This window comes from Chanodichthys erythropterus, chromosome 11, assembly GCF_024489055.1.
Source record: "Chanodichthys erythropterus isolate Z2021 chromosome 11, ASM2448905v1, whole genome shotgun sequence".
NCBI lineage: Eukaryota > Metazoa > Chordata > Actinopteri > Cypriniformes > Xenocyprididae > Chanodichthys > Chanodichthys erythropterus.
This window is the reverse complement of record NC_090231.1, coordinates 17,871,017-17,888,855: the sequence shown is the minus strand read 5'-3', so window position 1 is coordinate 17,888,855 and position 17,839 is coordinate 17,871,017. Positions and strand designations below refer to the sequence as shown.

Genomic DNA, 17,839 nt, shown 5'->3' with positions numbered 1-17,839 from the left:
AAACATACACTACCATTTAAAACTTTGGGGTGATTTTAAGTGTTTTTTTGTTGTTGTTGTTGTTTTTTGAAAGAAATTCAGACACATTAAACTGATTAAACATAGATTGACTGTAAAGCTATTTATAAACATTTCTATTTTAAATAAATGCTGTTCTTTTGAACTTTCTGTTCATAAAACAATATGAAATAAAATGTTGTGTTTCCACAAGATATTAAGCAGCTCAGCTCTTTTCAAAATTGATGGTGATAAAAAAATCTTTCTGACCTCAAATGGTAGTGTACAGTGAATGTCACAATGCTGTTATAGCTCTTTTCAGGGATTATTTTTTAATTTAATTTTAATTTGTAAATGTGTGCTTTTGTGTGCTTTTAAAAAAAATACAGAACTGTGTACGTACATGGCATAACCAAGCAGGACTTTGCACTATGGCACTCTTCCATTCAGTTGGCTGCTGGGACGGACGGTATGGCTCTCGGCAACCAGCAAATTAATAAAAATGATGTTCCTATCATCGTGGATAGCTGCATTGCTTTTGTCACCCAATATGGTAAGTCATTTATATTCCTATGAGATCAAATCATTTGTATTTCATTTTCTAATTTTTGAAAAAGAATTTATGAAATGTTTATATCAGCTTTTTACCTTTGACCATTCCCCGCAGGTTTGTGTTATGAGGGAATCTACCAGAAGAACGGTGACCCGGGGTGTGTGGCCCAGCTCCTGCAGGAGTTTACCAAGGATGCTCGGGTTGTTAAGCTACGAGCTCAAGAGCACCGGCTAGAGGATGTCACAGACACACTCAAGAGCTTTCTGTCTCACAGTGAAGATGCTCTATTGGCTAAAGAGCTGTACCCTTTTTGGATCTCTGCCCTTGGTAAGTGCTGCCAACCACTTAATCTGTTCCTGTGAATGAGCATTAATTTGTGTTTAATTATAGATAAAACTACTCTAAAATCAAGTGGGCTGTTATTGAAGGTGAATTCAGTAGTTCTTTAGCTAACTTTGCTGTTCTTTGTGTACTTTACTGTAAGTACCAATTCCACAATGAGAGTTTCATGTAAATTACACTGATACTAGTGAGTTGTAGAGTGCGGTCTATACAATAATTGGTTCCCATGCCAGTCCAATAATAAAAAAAAAAAAGTAACTACTTAGGATTCAGCCATATATGTAGTGATTCTCCCATTGTCTCTGCTGATAAAGCATGATAATAAATGTGTTCCATTGTGTAATTTCGCTTTTTGCATCACTAAACAACACTACGCTACTAGTGTATCTATAGCGGCGGCAGCCAGTGAGTGTGAGGATTATCTATGTCATTTCAGCAACAACAAAAAAAATGAATAAATAAAAAATAAAAATACATAGAGGGGGTGGTCCACATCATACATCATTAAAAGTACAGCCTTCATCTCATGTGAGTGTACACAATTCAGATGATTCTTCACAATACTCTTCACTTATACTTTTTAATTTAGCACCAAACTACTGAATGCACCTTTAGGGATCTTGTTTAATCGTTTTCCAGCATTTTTCAGGTTTTATCTTGTCATTTGTGTAAAGCTAACAAAACTTTGTGTGGAAACACAGTATATTTCTACATTAAAGAGTGTTTATTGTCCATGAATGCAGATGAACAGGATGAGAAGATCAGAGTGCAGAAATATTCATCCTACATTCAGAGTTTACCCAAAGTCAACAGGTCAACTCTTGGTGCCTTGCTGCAGCATTTGTACAGGTAATTTCCTCTTTTCGCAACAACGCAATCTGCAATAACATCCTCTCAAGCCAGTAACATTTCCAGTTGGTATTGTGTTGATGAAGTCTGGTTAAATAGCTCACAGTAAACATGGGCACTCCAAACCCTCGCTAGGTATGTCAGATTGCTCGAAATATTCCTGTAATGACTGTAATTGTTTGAAGAAGGCTTAATTGGCCCTTTTGGCATATTTGGAGTGTAGCCTAACATTTCCCCCATGATGTACAGTAATCGTTTTGTTGTCTTCAGGTCTACACAGCGTTTGCACCTGCCTGCTTTGTTTTTGTTGCTTATATATGCTTTCATTTAAATCTGCTAACTTCCTGTCACAGCTTTCTGGATAAAACTACCTTAAAGTTGTACAAACAATAACACCAATGCCAATAAAAGCTGAGCCTGGTGGAGAATCCAACAGTTTTTACATATAATGAACACAGAGGGCTTATTCAGTGAATTCAGAAGTGTATATATGTGTTTACATGTATGGACGGTGTGTGTTTGCTCATCTATGATTTATGTAGGTCCACCAGTATTCATATATTTATGCACATATATTACGTTTGCACAGGATCCAAAGGTGCTCTCACATCAACCAGATGAGCACACCAAAGTTGGCATGTGTTTTCTCCTCATGCCTGTTTCAAACGGAGGGACACACGGCTCAGGAGACCCGCGTGGTGGAGGACCTCATCAACAATTACATCCAGCTCTTCTCGGTGAGTTAAACGTGTGTCCTCTCTCAGGATTCAGACCTAGTTGATCTCTGTCACTCGATTCCCAAGAGCCTGCTAAATGTGAGACTGCTCCAGTATTCACTTCCCTCATATTTTTAGCATTGTATTCACGGTATGAGAGCCAAAATACATTTTCACAGTGCTGTTCTTATGATTTCACAGGTGTGTGGTGTTAATTAATTATTTATACCCTTATAACCCTGTTGTTAGTACACAGGAGAGTTGATTTAGTTGTTATGGTACTGCTTCATTAGTAGTCTCTTTGTTACAGAAGAATCTGATGCAAGAAATAGTATCTTGCTTGTATATTGCTCATGAAAATACATAACTGATGAACAACAGGCCTGTCTATGTTGAACCCCTCATTTGAAGAGGGCTATAACAAAACTGGCAAGCTGTGGCTGTTTACCCATTGCAGAGTATATGACAAACTTCATGGTGCTATAAACAGTGAAAAGCATTTCCATTCAACACCACGAAATGCGCAGCTCTAGTATAAGTGTGTGAAGAAGGGGATGGTGTTCGTGTTGCACTTGGACGCTTGCCTCTGTAATGGGATTTACAGTGATGCGCTGCGCTAATTCCCCCTCGGCGCGCTCATACTTTCATAGGCCCCCTGGCTTCACACATACACACACTTGTACTTTTAGGGAGAAGGAAAGAAGGAGAGTATGTGAAACGTGAGGTTTAGTGTGACAAATAGCTAATCTAAAGAAAAATTTGAGAAACATGTAGCATTACATGACATGCTGGTGTAAATTAAAGGGGTTATGAACTGAGAAATCAAATTTTCCTTTTGACATATAAGAGGTCATCATACTATAAGAATACCCTGTAAGTTTCAGAGCTGAAAACTTCCTTGTCAGTCCAATAAAAGCTTTAATTGACACCAGACCCAGCAAACGACAGGATTTTCAAAGTGGGGATCTATGACGTCATAGGGCAGCAAGCACCGCCTTCGCAGAAGAAGATCAACTTTATCACTGCCTGTTTATCCCCGCCCACCGATTCGCACATGACATGCAATAGAATAGGTAGCCTAAGTAACACAGGCATATATGGTGCTAAACCAGATCGAGCTACCAAACTATAAACATGCCAATGAGGATTACAAAATATTGTGCAGTGCCTGGACTCGACAGTAATGCAAAATGTAAGTAACTGTGTTCATTTTAATGCCTGATCTGATATTAATGATTCATGTACAGTCAGATGTTCTTTGTCTGTGTGTCAGTAAATCAAACCAGTGACTAAACCTCAACTTGCGTTGTTTAGTAGGATGAAAATAATCTTTAATATTATTTATCGGTGATTAAATTATATAAAGAAAGCGATAAAAGAAAGCTCCCTTTGCAATCTCTGGAGCAGCGCATGTTGAATCTGTCAATCTAACAGCGCAAGTTTATCAGTGACTGATGCGCAAAACTCCTATTTTATTCAACAAATCTTTTAGTTATATCATGTTTGCCCTGTTAGTGAAGATGAAAGCATTAATACTTGGCTATTTCAAATGGAAAGATGTCAGCCAATCACAGCAGTAGGCGTTTACACTGAAGTCTCATAACATACACGCCCCTTAAAACAGAGCATTCAAGCCAAAAACAGGGTAGGGAAATTCCTTTTATTTATAAATTCTGATAATTTTGGATACTAACATTATAAGTGCACCCCAGGAAACATTATAAAACAACGCAGTTCCTGGCTCCTTTAAAAGTTTGCTATACACATAAACAGTTTTTTATTTTTTTGTTATTACAAATGAGCCAACTGCTCAGTTTTTTTTTTTTTTTTTTTTTACATACTGCAAAGTAAATATCTACATTTTCTCTAGTATTTCATAAAATATAACCTTTTTCTCCACAGTCTTGTTGTGATCAATTATTTATAGTTCCACATATAATGTTATACTGCTATATTATACCCTACCGTTCAAAAAACTGGTGTCAATAAGATTTTTTTTTTTTTTAAAGAAATGAATGTTTATTCAGCAAGGATGAGTTAAATTGATCAAAAGTTACATTAAAGACTTTTACGTTCTTTAAAAAAACCTATTTCAAATAAATTCTGTTCTTTTGAATGTTCTATTAATTCTGAAACAATGTATCATGGTTTCCACAAATAATAAGCAACACAAATGTTCTCGACATTCATAATAAGAAGAAATGTATCTTAAGCACCAATTCAGCATATTAAAATGTTTTTGAAGGATCACGTGACACTGAAGACTGAAGGAATGATTACTGAAAATTCAGCTTTGCCATTACTGGCAAACATAGAAAACATTTATGTTAATTTGTTATGCCATTTCAAAATATTACTATTTTACTTTATTTTTGATCAAATAAATGCAGCCTTGATGCAGCATAAGAGACTTTGGTAACACTTAAAGCCTTTACGTATAATGCATAAAGGTATAAAGGTATTCATAATTTATGTTATAATGCATTATATATATTTTTATAAATAGTTGTAACCAAAGTTAATATACATTATAATATTCACAGATTCCTTTACATCTAAAATTGTTTGTTTGTTGTGTTTTAATGCATTATACTTTTCTAAAGGTGTATAATAATGTATTATAACTGTGGTTACAATTATTCATGATACCATACAATGCATTATAAGCCATAATTTATGCATTAAAAATAAAGCATTATACGCTTTTATAATGCGTTATAAATGCTTGAGGTAAAGTGTTACTGAGACTTCTTTCAAAAACATTAAAACATTTTTACTGACCCCAAACTTTTGAATGGTAGTGTAATTAAATAAAACATTTAAAAAATAGAAATTTGCTTTGAGATTATATTTTACAGTGTTAGTAGTGTAAAAATAGCTTTAAGTGAGCATTAGATGATGGCAAAGGTAATCTAAATGTAAAAAATAGGGTAAATGTGCTTGTACAGTTAAATATCTTCTTTAACTATTAAGTTTTCTGATTTGTCATTTTAAACGGGTCCTCTTATGGGATGCATTTTGAATAGTTTAAATGCCCTGTCTTTGCTGTTGGGGATGTGAGCAGGTCTGTTTACTGTGCACAGGGGCTTTAATCTCTGTTTATCTGCCTGGGTCCATTAAAACAGGTCAATGAAGAGCAGGTTAGGCAAATGGAGAAAGAAAACAGCTTTATCACCAGGTGGAAGGACACCACAGTAAGTCACCCCTTTTAACCTTCCTGCTAAATAGGTATTGGTGTGTGTGTGTGTGTGTGTGTGTGTGTGTGTGTGTGTGTGTGTGTGTGTGTGTGTGTGTGTGTGTGTGTGTGTGTGTGTGTGTGTGTGTGAGAGAGAGAGAGAGAGAGATTTTTATAGAGTATGATGTTACAGTCCATAAATGTGTGCTTTTAGCTTTTAACCTGTTTGTGTTTAAATGTATGTGTGTATGCTTATACAGGTCACAGAATCACTTTGACCTGTATTGGTATTGTTTTGAGCAAATTAGACCAAACAAGCTCTTTGTGCTAGCTAACCTTTCCATCTCCTGCTTTATACCTCGCTGGCACAAGGAACAATTTGTTCAGATAAGCTGAAAAACAAATTAATCTTCCTTTGTTTGCTGCTGTCCAAGTTTAAAAAGTTTCTGTGTATGTGTTCAAGTTGGGGCAAGGACAGTGTTTGAACTGGTCCAAAGAAAATTTTTGAAGCATTTGAAAATCCTGTATCAGACTGTGGACAGATTCACACACCAAAACACACTACAGTACCCGTCTTTGCATTCTTTTTTATTACCAATTTCCACATTTTAGAATAGTAGTAATGTCATATTTTTAACTTTTAGACCCCCCCAAAAATCTCAAAATCATCTTTAATTCATGAATTGAAATCATTGTCATAACAGATGTATTTGTATATATATGTATATGAACAGATGTATATATATGTATACATTTCTTTGTTCTGTTGAACACAAAGTAAGATACTTTGAAGAATTTTGAAGAAACGGAACAGTTTGGGGCTCCATTGACTTCCATAGTATTTTATTTTCTACTATAGAAGTCACTGTGCCCCAAAGCAGCCTGGTTACAAATTTTCTTCAAAATATTTTCCTTTGTGTTCAACAGAACAAAAAAATTAATACAGGTTAGGAACAACTTGAGGGTGAGTAAATGATGAAAGAATTTTCATTTTTGGGTGAACTATCCCTTTAATTCATTTTTGTTTTAAATTGATTTTTATAGTATTTCCACAAATTTAATAGATCTGGACAGTGCATAAATGTTGTTGGCCCATTTATGTATGAAACTTTTTTTAAGCAAAAGCCTTTAGATCAGTGGTTCTCAACAGCCACCCATTGTCCAACACATTATTCAAATACACATTTAATACACATTATCCCTCCATTTTTGCTAAGATATTTTCTCTGGTATTTAATTTGTTTTTGTTTTTTTCCCATTTTGTTATTTATGAAGATTCAAGGTTCTGATTCTGTATTTTCTTCAATAAAAGAAAAATAATAAAATGCAGCTTTTGGCATATTAAGTTTATCTGTCTATCTATATATATATAATTTTAACCCCCTCGGAAGTTTTACTTATGCCCCCCAGTGGGTCCGGTCCCCCTGGTTGGGAACCACTTCTGTGAGAAACATGTATTCAGCTAGTTGTGTCCAAACTTTTGACTGATACTATTCCTTGGGTGCAAAAATAACCATGTTTTGCTGTATGAAAAAGAATGTCTGAATAAAAGTGTTTATACACTGTTCTTATAGAATTTTACAGTAGCATATGTGTCATTTATGCTACATTTAAATACATTTTGCCAAAGCAGTTTAGAAAGGAAGCTTTAATCTTTGGTTTACATGAGCTAAGATGTTTGCCAGCTTTTGTTGTGTAATGCAGCTAAATGATGTGTGGGACTCCAGCTGTGTGTCATTTAGTCAGACACGCACAGACGCTGGTCTGAACTGAATGGGCTGTTGATTGCTTTTGTGTTTTATCCATAAAAACTGCTGTATACTGTTGAGTGCTTAGTTTATTAGAAAAGCTCTTTCTTTTCTTTCTTTCTTTCTTTCTTTCTTTCTTTCTTTCTTTCTTTCTTTCTTTCTTTCTTTCTTTCTTTCTTTCTTTCTTTCTTTCTTTCTTTCTTTCTTTCTTTCTTTCTTTCTTTCTGTACATTTATATGAATTAAATAAGTATTTAAAACTTAAGTCATGTGTGTTTTGTCTCTCTGTGTACCTGTGTTAGCAGTTCTCTCCTGCTGGTGACCTGATATTTGAAGTCTACTTGGAAAAAAAGGAGCCAGAGAAGTGTTGTTTAATCAAGGTTTGTTTCCCCTCTCTTTGCTCTCTGTGGTGTGTGTGACTGTCTGGCTGTCTGTGTGTCTGAACCTAGAGGGTATTCTGCCACAGACTAAATCAAACTGCAGTTAATCAAAGGCACGTTTGATTTAATTGTGAGAGTAATTGTGTTTTATCAGTATTCAAGATAAACCTCAGTTAATAGAGGTTGTTTCAGAGTGTTTTTTTTCTCTTGACACTTCTTTGATATCTTTTTTCCCTATTTCCCTTTCAATTTTCCTCCAGCAAAAATAGATAAATCCTTTTGCATAAGGAAATGAACATTTAAAAAACACTGACAATAGATTGATACTGATGTCTGTCTCTTTAAGGTGTCTCCCAGCATGAGGTCAGATGAGTTTGCCTTCTGCACTCTGGAGATGAAGGGGGTGGAGGTCAAAGCTCAAGATCTTTGGACCACTTTTGAGGTCATTGAGAATGGAGAGATGGGTAGGGTTATGCTGCTGTTAAATCTTAAAAATACACTAAAAACAATTAAAATCAAAACGTATGAATGAATTCTTTTTTTAGCAAATTATTAGAGCATTTAACAATGTTCCACCTAAAGCCTACAGACGCATTAAATGTGAATGCGCATGATTAGTACTATTATTATTTCATGGTGGTTATTATGAGAAACTATTAACAGATTGTGATGGCATTGGTGGGAGGGGGAGACAGGTGGTGCAAGAGTGATTTTTGCCAATAGCGAGCATTGTGTTTTCCTTTTTACAAATTACAACTTGATAATGGATCTATTTTGCACTTGAGTGTGTTTTCTAATCATAGTCAGATTGGCTGGCGATAATTACAAATTTGCACTACATAATTATGCTTGTGTGGAGGACAAACCCAAAGCACAAACAGTTTTTAGGGGGTGGTGATGAGGAGGATTCTTTTTTATTTGTTTGTTTGTTTTTCCATGTTATCTGTATGTGTTATTTTTAAGTGAAGTGATGTAAGAATATACAGTCTGGCCTTTTTGAACAGAAACATATACACAAATGCTTGTCCACCGCATTGCAATATGCGTTCCATTGTATGAATTGCGCCCTGACACATTTTGGAGCACAATGATGTGTGAAATCAAGCTTGTGCAGCTAGAAGCGTTTGTTCACATATTTGCATAGCATATGTTTCTGGCCTTTCTATTTCTTGGAGTCTCAATCAGTTGTAAAATAAGTCAGATGAAGATTTGCTTTCACTTATCCTACATTTCATTTCTTTCTGTGCTCAGAGCGGCCCTTACACTACAAAGAGAAGATTTTGGAGCAGGTATTGGAGTGGAGCTCTCTGGAGGATCCCAGCTCAGCCTTCCTGCTCATTAAGAAATATTCTGGTTCTAAAATGACAGATTCCAACTCAGGTACCAACAATGAATGTCCTAATTCACCCCAGCAGATTGCTTCAAACTATAATTCAAAAATGAAACAACTATATTGTTCCATTACATTTACAGTCATTTAATTGGGGCCACATTCAAAGATCAGCTTCTGGATATGCTTAGTACAGTTCTTAAAGGGGTAGTTCACCCAAAAATGAAAATTTTGTCAATGCTAACCTACTATCAACTGTCTGGTTACCAACATACTTTAAAATATCTTCTTTTGTGCTCAACAGAAGAAAGAAACTCATACAGGTTTGGAACATCATGAGGGTGAATTATCCCTTTAATTTCATTATTATATCTCATATTTGTCCAGCCTTGACAATTTCAGCATGTCTCAGTATTTATGTATTCTATTCACTAAATGAACACAAAGAAGAATGATATTGTGTATTTAATAGTTTTATTTTTTATGTATCAATAAAACAGTGCAGTTCACATATTTTTAGTAAAATACTAAAATGAACATTGTCAGATGAAGACCAAAACAAAACATTGAAAACAGACAGTTTGAACTAATTCCTGCAAATTAATCAGAATAAACAACGTTAAAGCCATTTTTGCTAGTGAGGTTTAAATAAGTAATGCTATTAAAACTGGAGACATCTGTCTTGTGTTGATTTTAATAATGAAACATCCTATATGGAGACTCCCTTGAACATTTTCCAGTGATGACACTAATAAATCATTGAATTTAGTTTTTTAAATTGATTAACTGAATTAACTGTATGGCCATCAAAATCATTGTGAATATATTGTGTATATTTGATAAATCACCCAGTCCTAGTTATTACCAGTCATAAAGTTTTCTGATTCTGGCCCAATTTCATAAATTTTACAGTCTCAGTACCAATTTCCTGATCAATTTTTCACTCTTGATGATGAATGGAGTACTTGCAGAAAAGCAATGGAGGGTTTTTTTTAGAGAGTGCATTTATACTCTTTTTGGTTTCCTATTGAAACCATCAGTAACTGCAGAAATCATAATTTTGTACCTGCGCTGAGTAATAGCTTTTCTGCATGCCTCACTAAAGATATTAATATATATTAAGCAGTGCTGTTATGCAAAAGTTTATTCATTTGCCAGGATGTGTAATTGCTAAACTCTCAAATGTATTAAGCTGGAAATGTGTTGCTGTAGAGATTTCAACTTTAGACATTTTAAAAATGTATGGCACTGCTACAGTTTGAAGCAGTGGGGCCACAGTGGTGCAATGCTACAGTATACGTATAGTTTGTACTGTATGTTCTGTGTCTCATAAATAGTTCATGGTATGACTCGGTATGTTTTCTTTGTGTTCTTCTGTGTTTGTAACAGATAAACTGAAAGATTTCATTAAAGGAGAGCAACTCAAATTTAAAGATGGTTCTTCCAAACTGCTATTGGGCAATAAGTTTCAGGACCGATACCTGGTACTACAAGACAAAAAACTGCTGTTATACAAGGACATAAAAGTATGTCTTATATTTTCTTTTTTTTAACAAATCAAATTGTTTGCAGGGTGTTTAAGTGTCTTGGCTCATGGTAATATTAAAATAGCTCCATCCCCACTGTTCATCAGGATCAACCTCTGCTCAGTATCGCTGTTTACCAGAAGTTTGTCAGCAGTTGCCAGTTTACCAATTTAGATCTTCCAGCTTGGCATTTCATATTAGCTCTGTTTATTTTCTTAGCATGCATTTACAGATGAAATAGTAATTAAAAAACACAGCGGATGTGGAATTACCTGCTTTGGGCCAATCACAGGGGTCCGCTTGTAATAAGCGTGGAAGAAAAAAAAAGGAAACAAATAAGCCCGTAATGGCCATTTTCATTTTGAATTAAAGTAATGTGGGACTTCTCATACCCCCTGAATTGAGTACAGTGATTTAAAAGACTGCAGTCTGTTAGGTTTCTCTCTTTGTAATATCTCCTCATACTTACTTTATTCACTCTCTGCGTACGTCGATCTGCTCTTCCTCAGGGGCATACACTCCATGAGCTAAGACACAGTCTCCTAAAGAGTGCAAGATGTGTTAATAACTGATATTTGAGCAAAGTGTGAGGACGTGTGTATGTGTGTGTGTGTGTGTGTGTGAGACCGGGAGGGAAATGGAGGGAAGGCGGAGAGGCGAAGACACTCTGAATGAAGCCTGTTCTTTTCTTAATTAGCGTAATTTCTGGCTGCTGCAGAATATTCAGCTAATTATCAAGTGAAGAAGGTGGGAATTGGCTGTGAAGCAGAAATTTAATTGATATTCTGATGCCTTTGTTTTTTGTTTCATGCATTTTTTGTAAGTTAGGATCCTCTGTTAGATCTCGTTTTGCCGCCATTGATGTGTTCGCATATGCCGCTCGTGTTTTGCAGTGCATTACGTACGAAGTACATCCCTTCCAGGCAACAACAACAGTGTTGTCGGCACATGTAGTTTACACAATGCCCTTGGGCTCCAAACAGCTGTAAACAGGAAATTGCTGTTTTTTCCCCCCTTTTGATTCAAGTGAATGAGCTGGGGGAAATAAAGCATTTTTTTTTTTTTTTTTCACTCTACTTTTCTGCATACAGTATGTGCATCAGTTTTTAGTAAGTTTGGAAAGATTTCTAATAGATATATAGCATTATTAGGTAGCATTTTAAAGGGTTAGTTCACCCAAAAATGAAAATTCTGTCATTAATTACCTTCATGGCATTCCAAACCTGTAAGACTTTTATTCATCTTCGGAACACAAATTAAGATCTTTTTGATGAAATCTGAGAGTTCTCTGCTCCTCCATAGACAGCTACATGACTACCACTATGATGCTTCAAAAAGTTCACAAAGAGATTGTAAAACTAATCCATATGAATTGAGTGGTTTAGTCCAAATTTTCGCTTATATTCGCAGATTGAAATAAGGCTTTTATTTACTTATAAGCATTCATCAACTCACACATCAGTTGTGGTGAACGGAAGCTCAAGCAGGTTTGCATGACGTGCGAGAACCAATGAGGTTCGTTCTCGTGTGTTATGCAGCACGTTTGATCTTCTGGAAGAGGTTTGTTCTTGTGCATCATGCAGTTTCGGTTGAGCTTTTATTTATGTTTGCTGATCAATGTTTATAGGTGAATAAAAGCCTAAATTAAATCTGTTCATCATATAAAGCGATCGAGTCTCTTAAAAAAATTGGATTAAACCATTCAATTCATATGGATTAGTTCTATGATATCTTTATAAACTTTTAAAAGCTTCTAAGTTTCAGTTGCATAGCTAACTATGGAGGGACAGAAAACTCTCATATTTCATCAAAAAGATCTTTATTTGAGTTCTGAAGATGAATGAAAGTCATACGGGTTTGGAACGACATGAGGGTGAGCAGGGCTTGACATTAACTTTTTCGTTCACCAGTCACTGTGGCTAGTGGTTTTCCAAAGTTCCAAAGCATTTTCACTGGCCACAATTTGTTGTGAAATTACATTTTATATGATTTAAGTTGACTTTGGCATGCTAAAATTACTTAATTACTTGAGTCATTTTACTTGATTAAAACCCATTCAAACTTTCAAATGCAGACTGACCATCAAAATCAGCTGGTATGTACGGGTGGGCAAGGAGTGGGTAATATGACCATAATATGATATATTTTATTATTGTATACGTTATTTTTGTTAGGCTATATAAAAAAAGAACAAAGAAGCAAATTACAAATACAATAGTAAATTAAATAGCCTATTATTTAACATTTATTTAACATCTTTTGTTGTTTGATTAACATTAATAACAGACAGATATTGAATTGGGCTGCTGAATGCATGTACGTAATATACTGACACATATCCAGTTATTGTTTACATCCACTTAAGCCATAACAGACTGTATTTGACATCTGTGTGCATGTATTTGACTATTCAGGTGCAAGGAGATCTGATTGCACGCACTTCAGAGAGAGAGAGAGCACACACACTCCCATCCTGTCACACTGGTACTCAAAAAATGTTTCCATGGTTGGCAGGTCTGGTGTTATAGGGAGTCATGCTCACCCTGATATCTGATGATCAGTATCAGTTCACGAAATAAATGAATCCATTAAATACTTATTTACAATAATAAAGTAACTAGAGAACTGAATGATTAAAATCCGCTCAAATGCTATCTCATGAAACAAAGGTGAATTTAAAGGTAGGCTTTACTGTTACTTCATCAGTCAATCATGAAAGTCTGGTGGTTGAAAGCTTTTTCAATTATAGTGAGCACGCACACGTAAAATCTGAGCAAGGGCAGAGCCTTGAGACTACTGTATATTTACAAGCAGGCGTCCAGTATTGTGCTAAAGTGAAAGAAATCCACCTGCGAGCTGAGAGATTCGTTACATGGATGCGTTCTTGCATTTCAATAATGCACCCTTGTCAACTGTCATTAAAATAACGACATAGAAACGGCCTCAAATGAACTATTAATAATGAGAAGAAAGTTGTGTCTGAAAGCTGTAATTGTTTTTCTTTATTATTGGTTAAAATGAATGGAGAATATCTCGTGTTTTTCCATGGGTGCTCGGGATTGGCGCTTATTGCTCTCATTGGCTGTAGCTCATCACGACACGTGACACCACAGGATGTCGAGTCGGCCGACAGCTCCTAATATTTGATATGCTTGATATTTGTGTGGCATCGGTGAGGCGTTGGCGAGGCCTCAGCGATCGTCTTTGATGCGTCGTTGAGTGGTTCACACATAAAGATTGGCGAGCTGATTTTCCCCCGATCACAGCCAGACCTGACGGTGAACTCATTAACATGCAAATCGGGCTTAAAATCCTGTAGTGTTAACTTGGCATAAAGTGTAATCCATGCAATAAAGTAGCATTAAAATGAGCTAGGTTGCATATACTGCAAAATATTTGTAGATACAGCATTATTTTAAATAAATGCACTGTGTTGATTTTGAAACGTGTCATTTTTTCCACAGAGTACCAAGCCAGAAAGAGAGGCTTCAATAAAGTCTGTTAAATGTTACTTAGGGCTACGAAGGAAGTTGAAACCAACAAGCAGGTAAATGGTCTTAAGTATTTATCTAGCGCTATACCACAAAATAAATAAAATAATTAAAGCAGTTATTCTCTTTTTACATTTAGCAAAAGTGTTACCTAATTGCATCTTGCTCAAGTTCATTAACAAACTGGTGCCTTTTGTAACAATTTCTCCAAACCCTCTTTATAATCCTTATTTTAAATCCGGAGCACGTAGAGCACACTAACAATTTTATGAAACAAATTATTCAATATTAGTGTGGCCGCATTGAAAGACGAGATGTATTAATAATCCTAAACGTGTAATTAAGATGGATTCATAAATGTTCTTACATTAACTCTAGGTTCGAGTTCAAATGAGTTCTTAGTTCAGTCTTTATCTTTTGTGCCAAACAGGCAGAGCAGCTTGGTTTAGTGCCAAATGCCCCCTCAGAAACAAGACTATCACAGTCAATCTGAAAGAAAATTTATATCTCACAATTACAAAATTCATTAACCGTAATTTAGCAAATACACTGTACTATGTTTTTCTCTCTCCTGCTGGGAAAATTGTTAACTGTGGATTTGTTTCATTTCAGTAATGTTGTGTTTTTGTAATTTATGGCGGTTGTGTAATTTATGAGTGCGCTGAAGTCTTTTTTGCTAATGATCATTTATTTATAATTTTCCTTGTGAATGTATCCATGGCATGATTCTTACAATAGCATTTTACCCCAATTGACTTCCAATCTTTTCTCCCATGTTATTTTTTCAATGTTACGTTGAGGTATCGGCATGCAAAGTCTTTTGCTTTTTTTCCATCTTTCTTTTATCTTTCTTCAACTATAGGCACTTTTGTTCTTGTGGACTTATTTTTGGCCTTTTCCACACTAATATGTTTTTGCTTGAAAATGCTTTTTCTTTCCAATTTGGCTTTCCATCCACATTGAGACAGCGTTTTTGTGAACAAAGATTTTTGAAAACATGGGATATTTTGCTAATGAAATGATCGTGCCAGAAGGATAGTGTGAGAACTTTATTATGTCTGGTCTCTTGGTGTCATCACAAGCTTTTGTTACATTGCAATAAGGTAGTTTACGAATGTTCAGATGTTACATTGTGGATGAGCAACTTTTGGAAAACACTATTATGGAAAGGGAGCATTTTGAAATGAAAATGCCATTTTAAAATGTATCTAAATGTAGATTTTAATTTAGACAGAGCATTATAAGACATTTTTGCACTCTTACGTCATTTGTTCATTCAGGTAAAAAACCCAAGATAACCTAAGATTACACTCCCAGAAATTCTTAATTCATGGTAAAGACTATTAATTCATGGTAAAGACACTGGATTTTTTATACACACATTTGGGTAATATTTTCACACTTATGGCACAATTACTGTACAGCTTGATTGGAAACTAAATAACATTCAATATGCACATCAGCTGTGATATTTTCCCTGATTTTTGTTTTCTTTATTTTCTTATCAAATATTCTGTTTCATAATATATCTCAAGCAAGCTCTTCACAGACATTATTGTCTCATTGGTACACAGGTACACAAACTGAAATTTGTAATAGAAGTAGAAGTGCTTATTTTGGTGGAAATGATGTCAAGACAGAAGTAATAATTTATATAAATCATTTGCACATAATAAATATTAATATGGTTTGGTTATTTCATTCTTTCTTGATATAATCAGTTTAAAAAAAATACATTTGAAAAGTAGCAAAAAGAAAATAAAGTATTTTTTTATTATTATTCAAACAGCACTAGGGACAAAGTGCCAGAAGAAACACATTATGCTCATTATGTGACCAGTTTTGTGGAAATAACAGCTGTTTGTTTTCAGCCACAATCACCAAAATGCTGTGTGAGGTCTGAAAATATTTCATTTTGACCATTTCGACCATGAACCATGAATTAAATATATTAATGAGAAATAGGTCAGCAAAAAAGTTACATCTGTAAAAGTGTAAAGTATAACAGGGCATGTGCCATTTGATATAAATCTCTTACACAAGCAAAATAGGTCATCTTTTCTATAGTGCTTGTCTGCTGGCTGCTAAAGTTAAGCTGAATTTAATGGTATCTTAGCACTTTAGAGGTTCTCAAGGGGTCAGATGGTGGCACCATTAGGAAAAGCTGAATATAGTTGATGTGGAGAACCTGAATGAAATGCTGTGAAACTAATGCAAGAATTTTTGTTGTTTTTCTGACAAATTTTCAACAGTTGGGGATTTACTGTTTATACTGAAAAGCAGCAGTGGTAAGTGCAATTAACTCTGTTCCTAATTGCACATTCAATCATATGCTTCAGCACTGTTTTTAGGAAAAAACATTTGGATGGAACTGAATAATATGTGCCTTTTTTAATAAATCATCCTAAAAACGTACTAAGGTTTTCTACAGCTTAGTACTTGAAGTACAGAACTGCATGACAGAATTTCAAATAGGACACTTGATTGCTTCAGTGTTCTGACTATATGCATTTTCATCCTCCCTGAAAAAGGTATTTCTGCTGTAAAGGGAATGATTCTCAGCAGGACTGGGTCACCTCCATTATCAGAGTGAAGGTGAGCTTTCTTCATTTAAGTGCTGATAATGTGCAGTTAACATTGTTAGAAATGGGCATGTTAAGAGGTTTTGTAATGCAATTTTTAGATGTGTACTGTTCCACATCTGGAAAGGCTTCACTTCAGCAACCAAAAATGAGGCACTTCATCAGTTCCCTTCATAAAGTACCATGATATCACCATCATTTTTTTTTTTTTTTCTTTTTTTTTTTTTTGACATAGAAGGTATTCTGTAAAGCACCTTGGAGTGCCTTGTAAATACTATGGCACATGAATATGGCAAACATGGTATTACCATCTGGTACCATCCCTATACACCCTAGTGGAAAAGTGTGCTTAATTCTTAATTAATTCTTAATTTTTTGAAAGTTTGAGATTGTCCTGTTATTTTTTTTATTTATATATATATATATATATATATATATATATATATATATATATATATAATTTATAAACTGTACTTGCAGTTAATAAAATGGTAATGAAATAAAAGGCCACTTAAGTGTATTTAAATTAATAGTTCAGACAAAAATTTCTCACCCTCAATTTGTTCCAAACCTGTATGAATTTATTTCTTAAGCTGAACACAAAAGAGGATATTTTGAAGAATGTCGGTAACCAAACAGTGAGTAAATGATGACAGAATTTATAATTTGGGTAAACTATCCCTTTAATGAGAGAATGATTTATGACTGTTTCTTAAGGTTTTTAAAAGTAAGTGCACTAAAATACATTTTAAATCTTTGTTTTAATAATCTTTTTGTTGTGCTTTAAACAGTACACTTTTTTGATGAGTAACATTATAAACCAAATGTGAAATACTTGATTATAATTTAAACTGTAATGTGTTGTTCAGTATTACATTTAAAGTTACTATATTTAAAATGTACTAAATTGCAACTTCATCATTACAAACGTGTCATGACAAATATATTTGAATACAATACAGACATGTTTCAATAGAAATTGCAATACAGTCTATTTAGTTTTCCATGAATGCCAGTGGATTTGGATGTAAAACCAATAGAAACAATAGAAGTAATATAAAGATGTACATAAGAGAATAAAAATAAATAAATAAATAAAAAGATCAGCTAATTGCGTTTAATATAAATTTAAACTATAATCCATTTTCATA

General features: G+C 34.6%; 1 protein-coding gene across 6 annotated transcripts in view; it reads left to right on the top strand.

The window, feature by feature from the left end:
* The window catches only part of arap2 (ArfGAP with RhoGAP domain, ankyrin repeat and PH domain 2), a 121,662-nt gene that overhangs the window by 95,492 nt on the left and 8,331 nt on the right, over positions 1–17,839 (top strand). For 3 of the 6 annotated variants that reach the window (XR_010896501.1, XR_010896505.1, XM_067401886.1), the window contains 12 exons: positions 387–550; positions 665–877; positions 1,636–1,741; positions 2,331–2,478; positions 5,583–5,651; positions 7,682–7,759; positions 8,106–8,223; positions 9,011–9,139; positions 10,479–10,615; positions 14,080–14,162; positions 16,359–16,394; positions 16,638–16,701. Coding sequence is in view for 2 of the 6 variants with exons in the window: in XM_067401886.1 (XP_067257987.1) it covers positions 387–550; positions 665–877; positions 1,636–1,741; positions 2,331–2,478; positions 5,583–5,651; positions 7,682–7,759; positions 8,106–8,223; positions 9,011–9,139; positions 10,479–10,615; positions 14,080–14,162; positions 16,359–16,394; positions 16,638–16,701 (1,345 nt within the window). In the remaining 4 variants the exon portion in view is untranslated. Of the gene's footprint in view, positions 1–386; positions 551–664; positions 878–1,635; positions 1,742–2,330; positions 2,479–5,582; positions 5,652–7,681; positions 7,760–8,105; positions 8,224–9,010; positions 9,140–10,478; positions 10,616–13,029; positions 13,100–14,079; positions 14,163–16,358; positions 16,395–16,637; positions 16,702–16,789; positions 16,914–17,839 lie in introns of those variants that run through there. The other 3 variants (XR_010896504.1, XM_067401887.1, XR_010896503.1) reach the window with 3 other exon arrangements.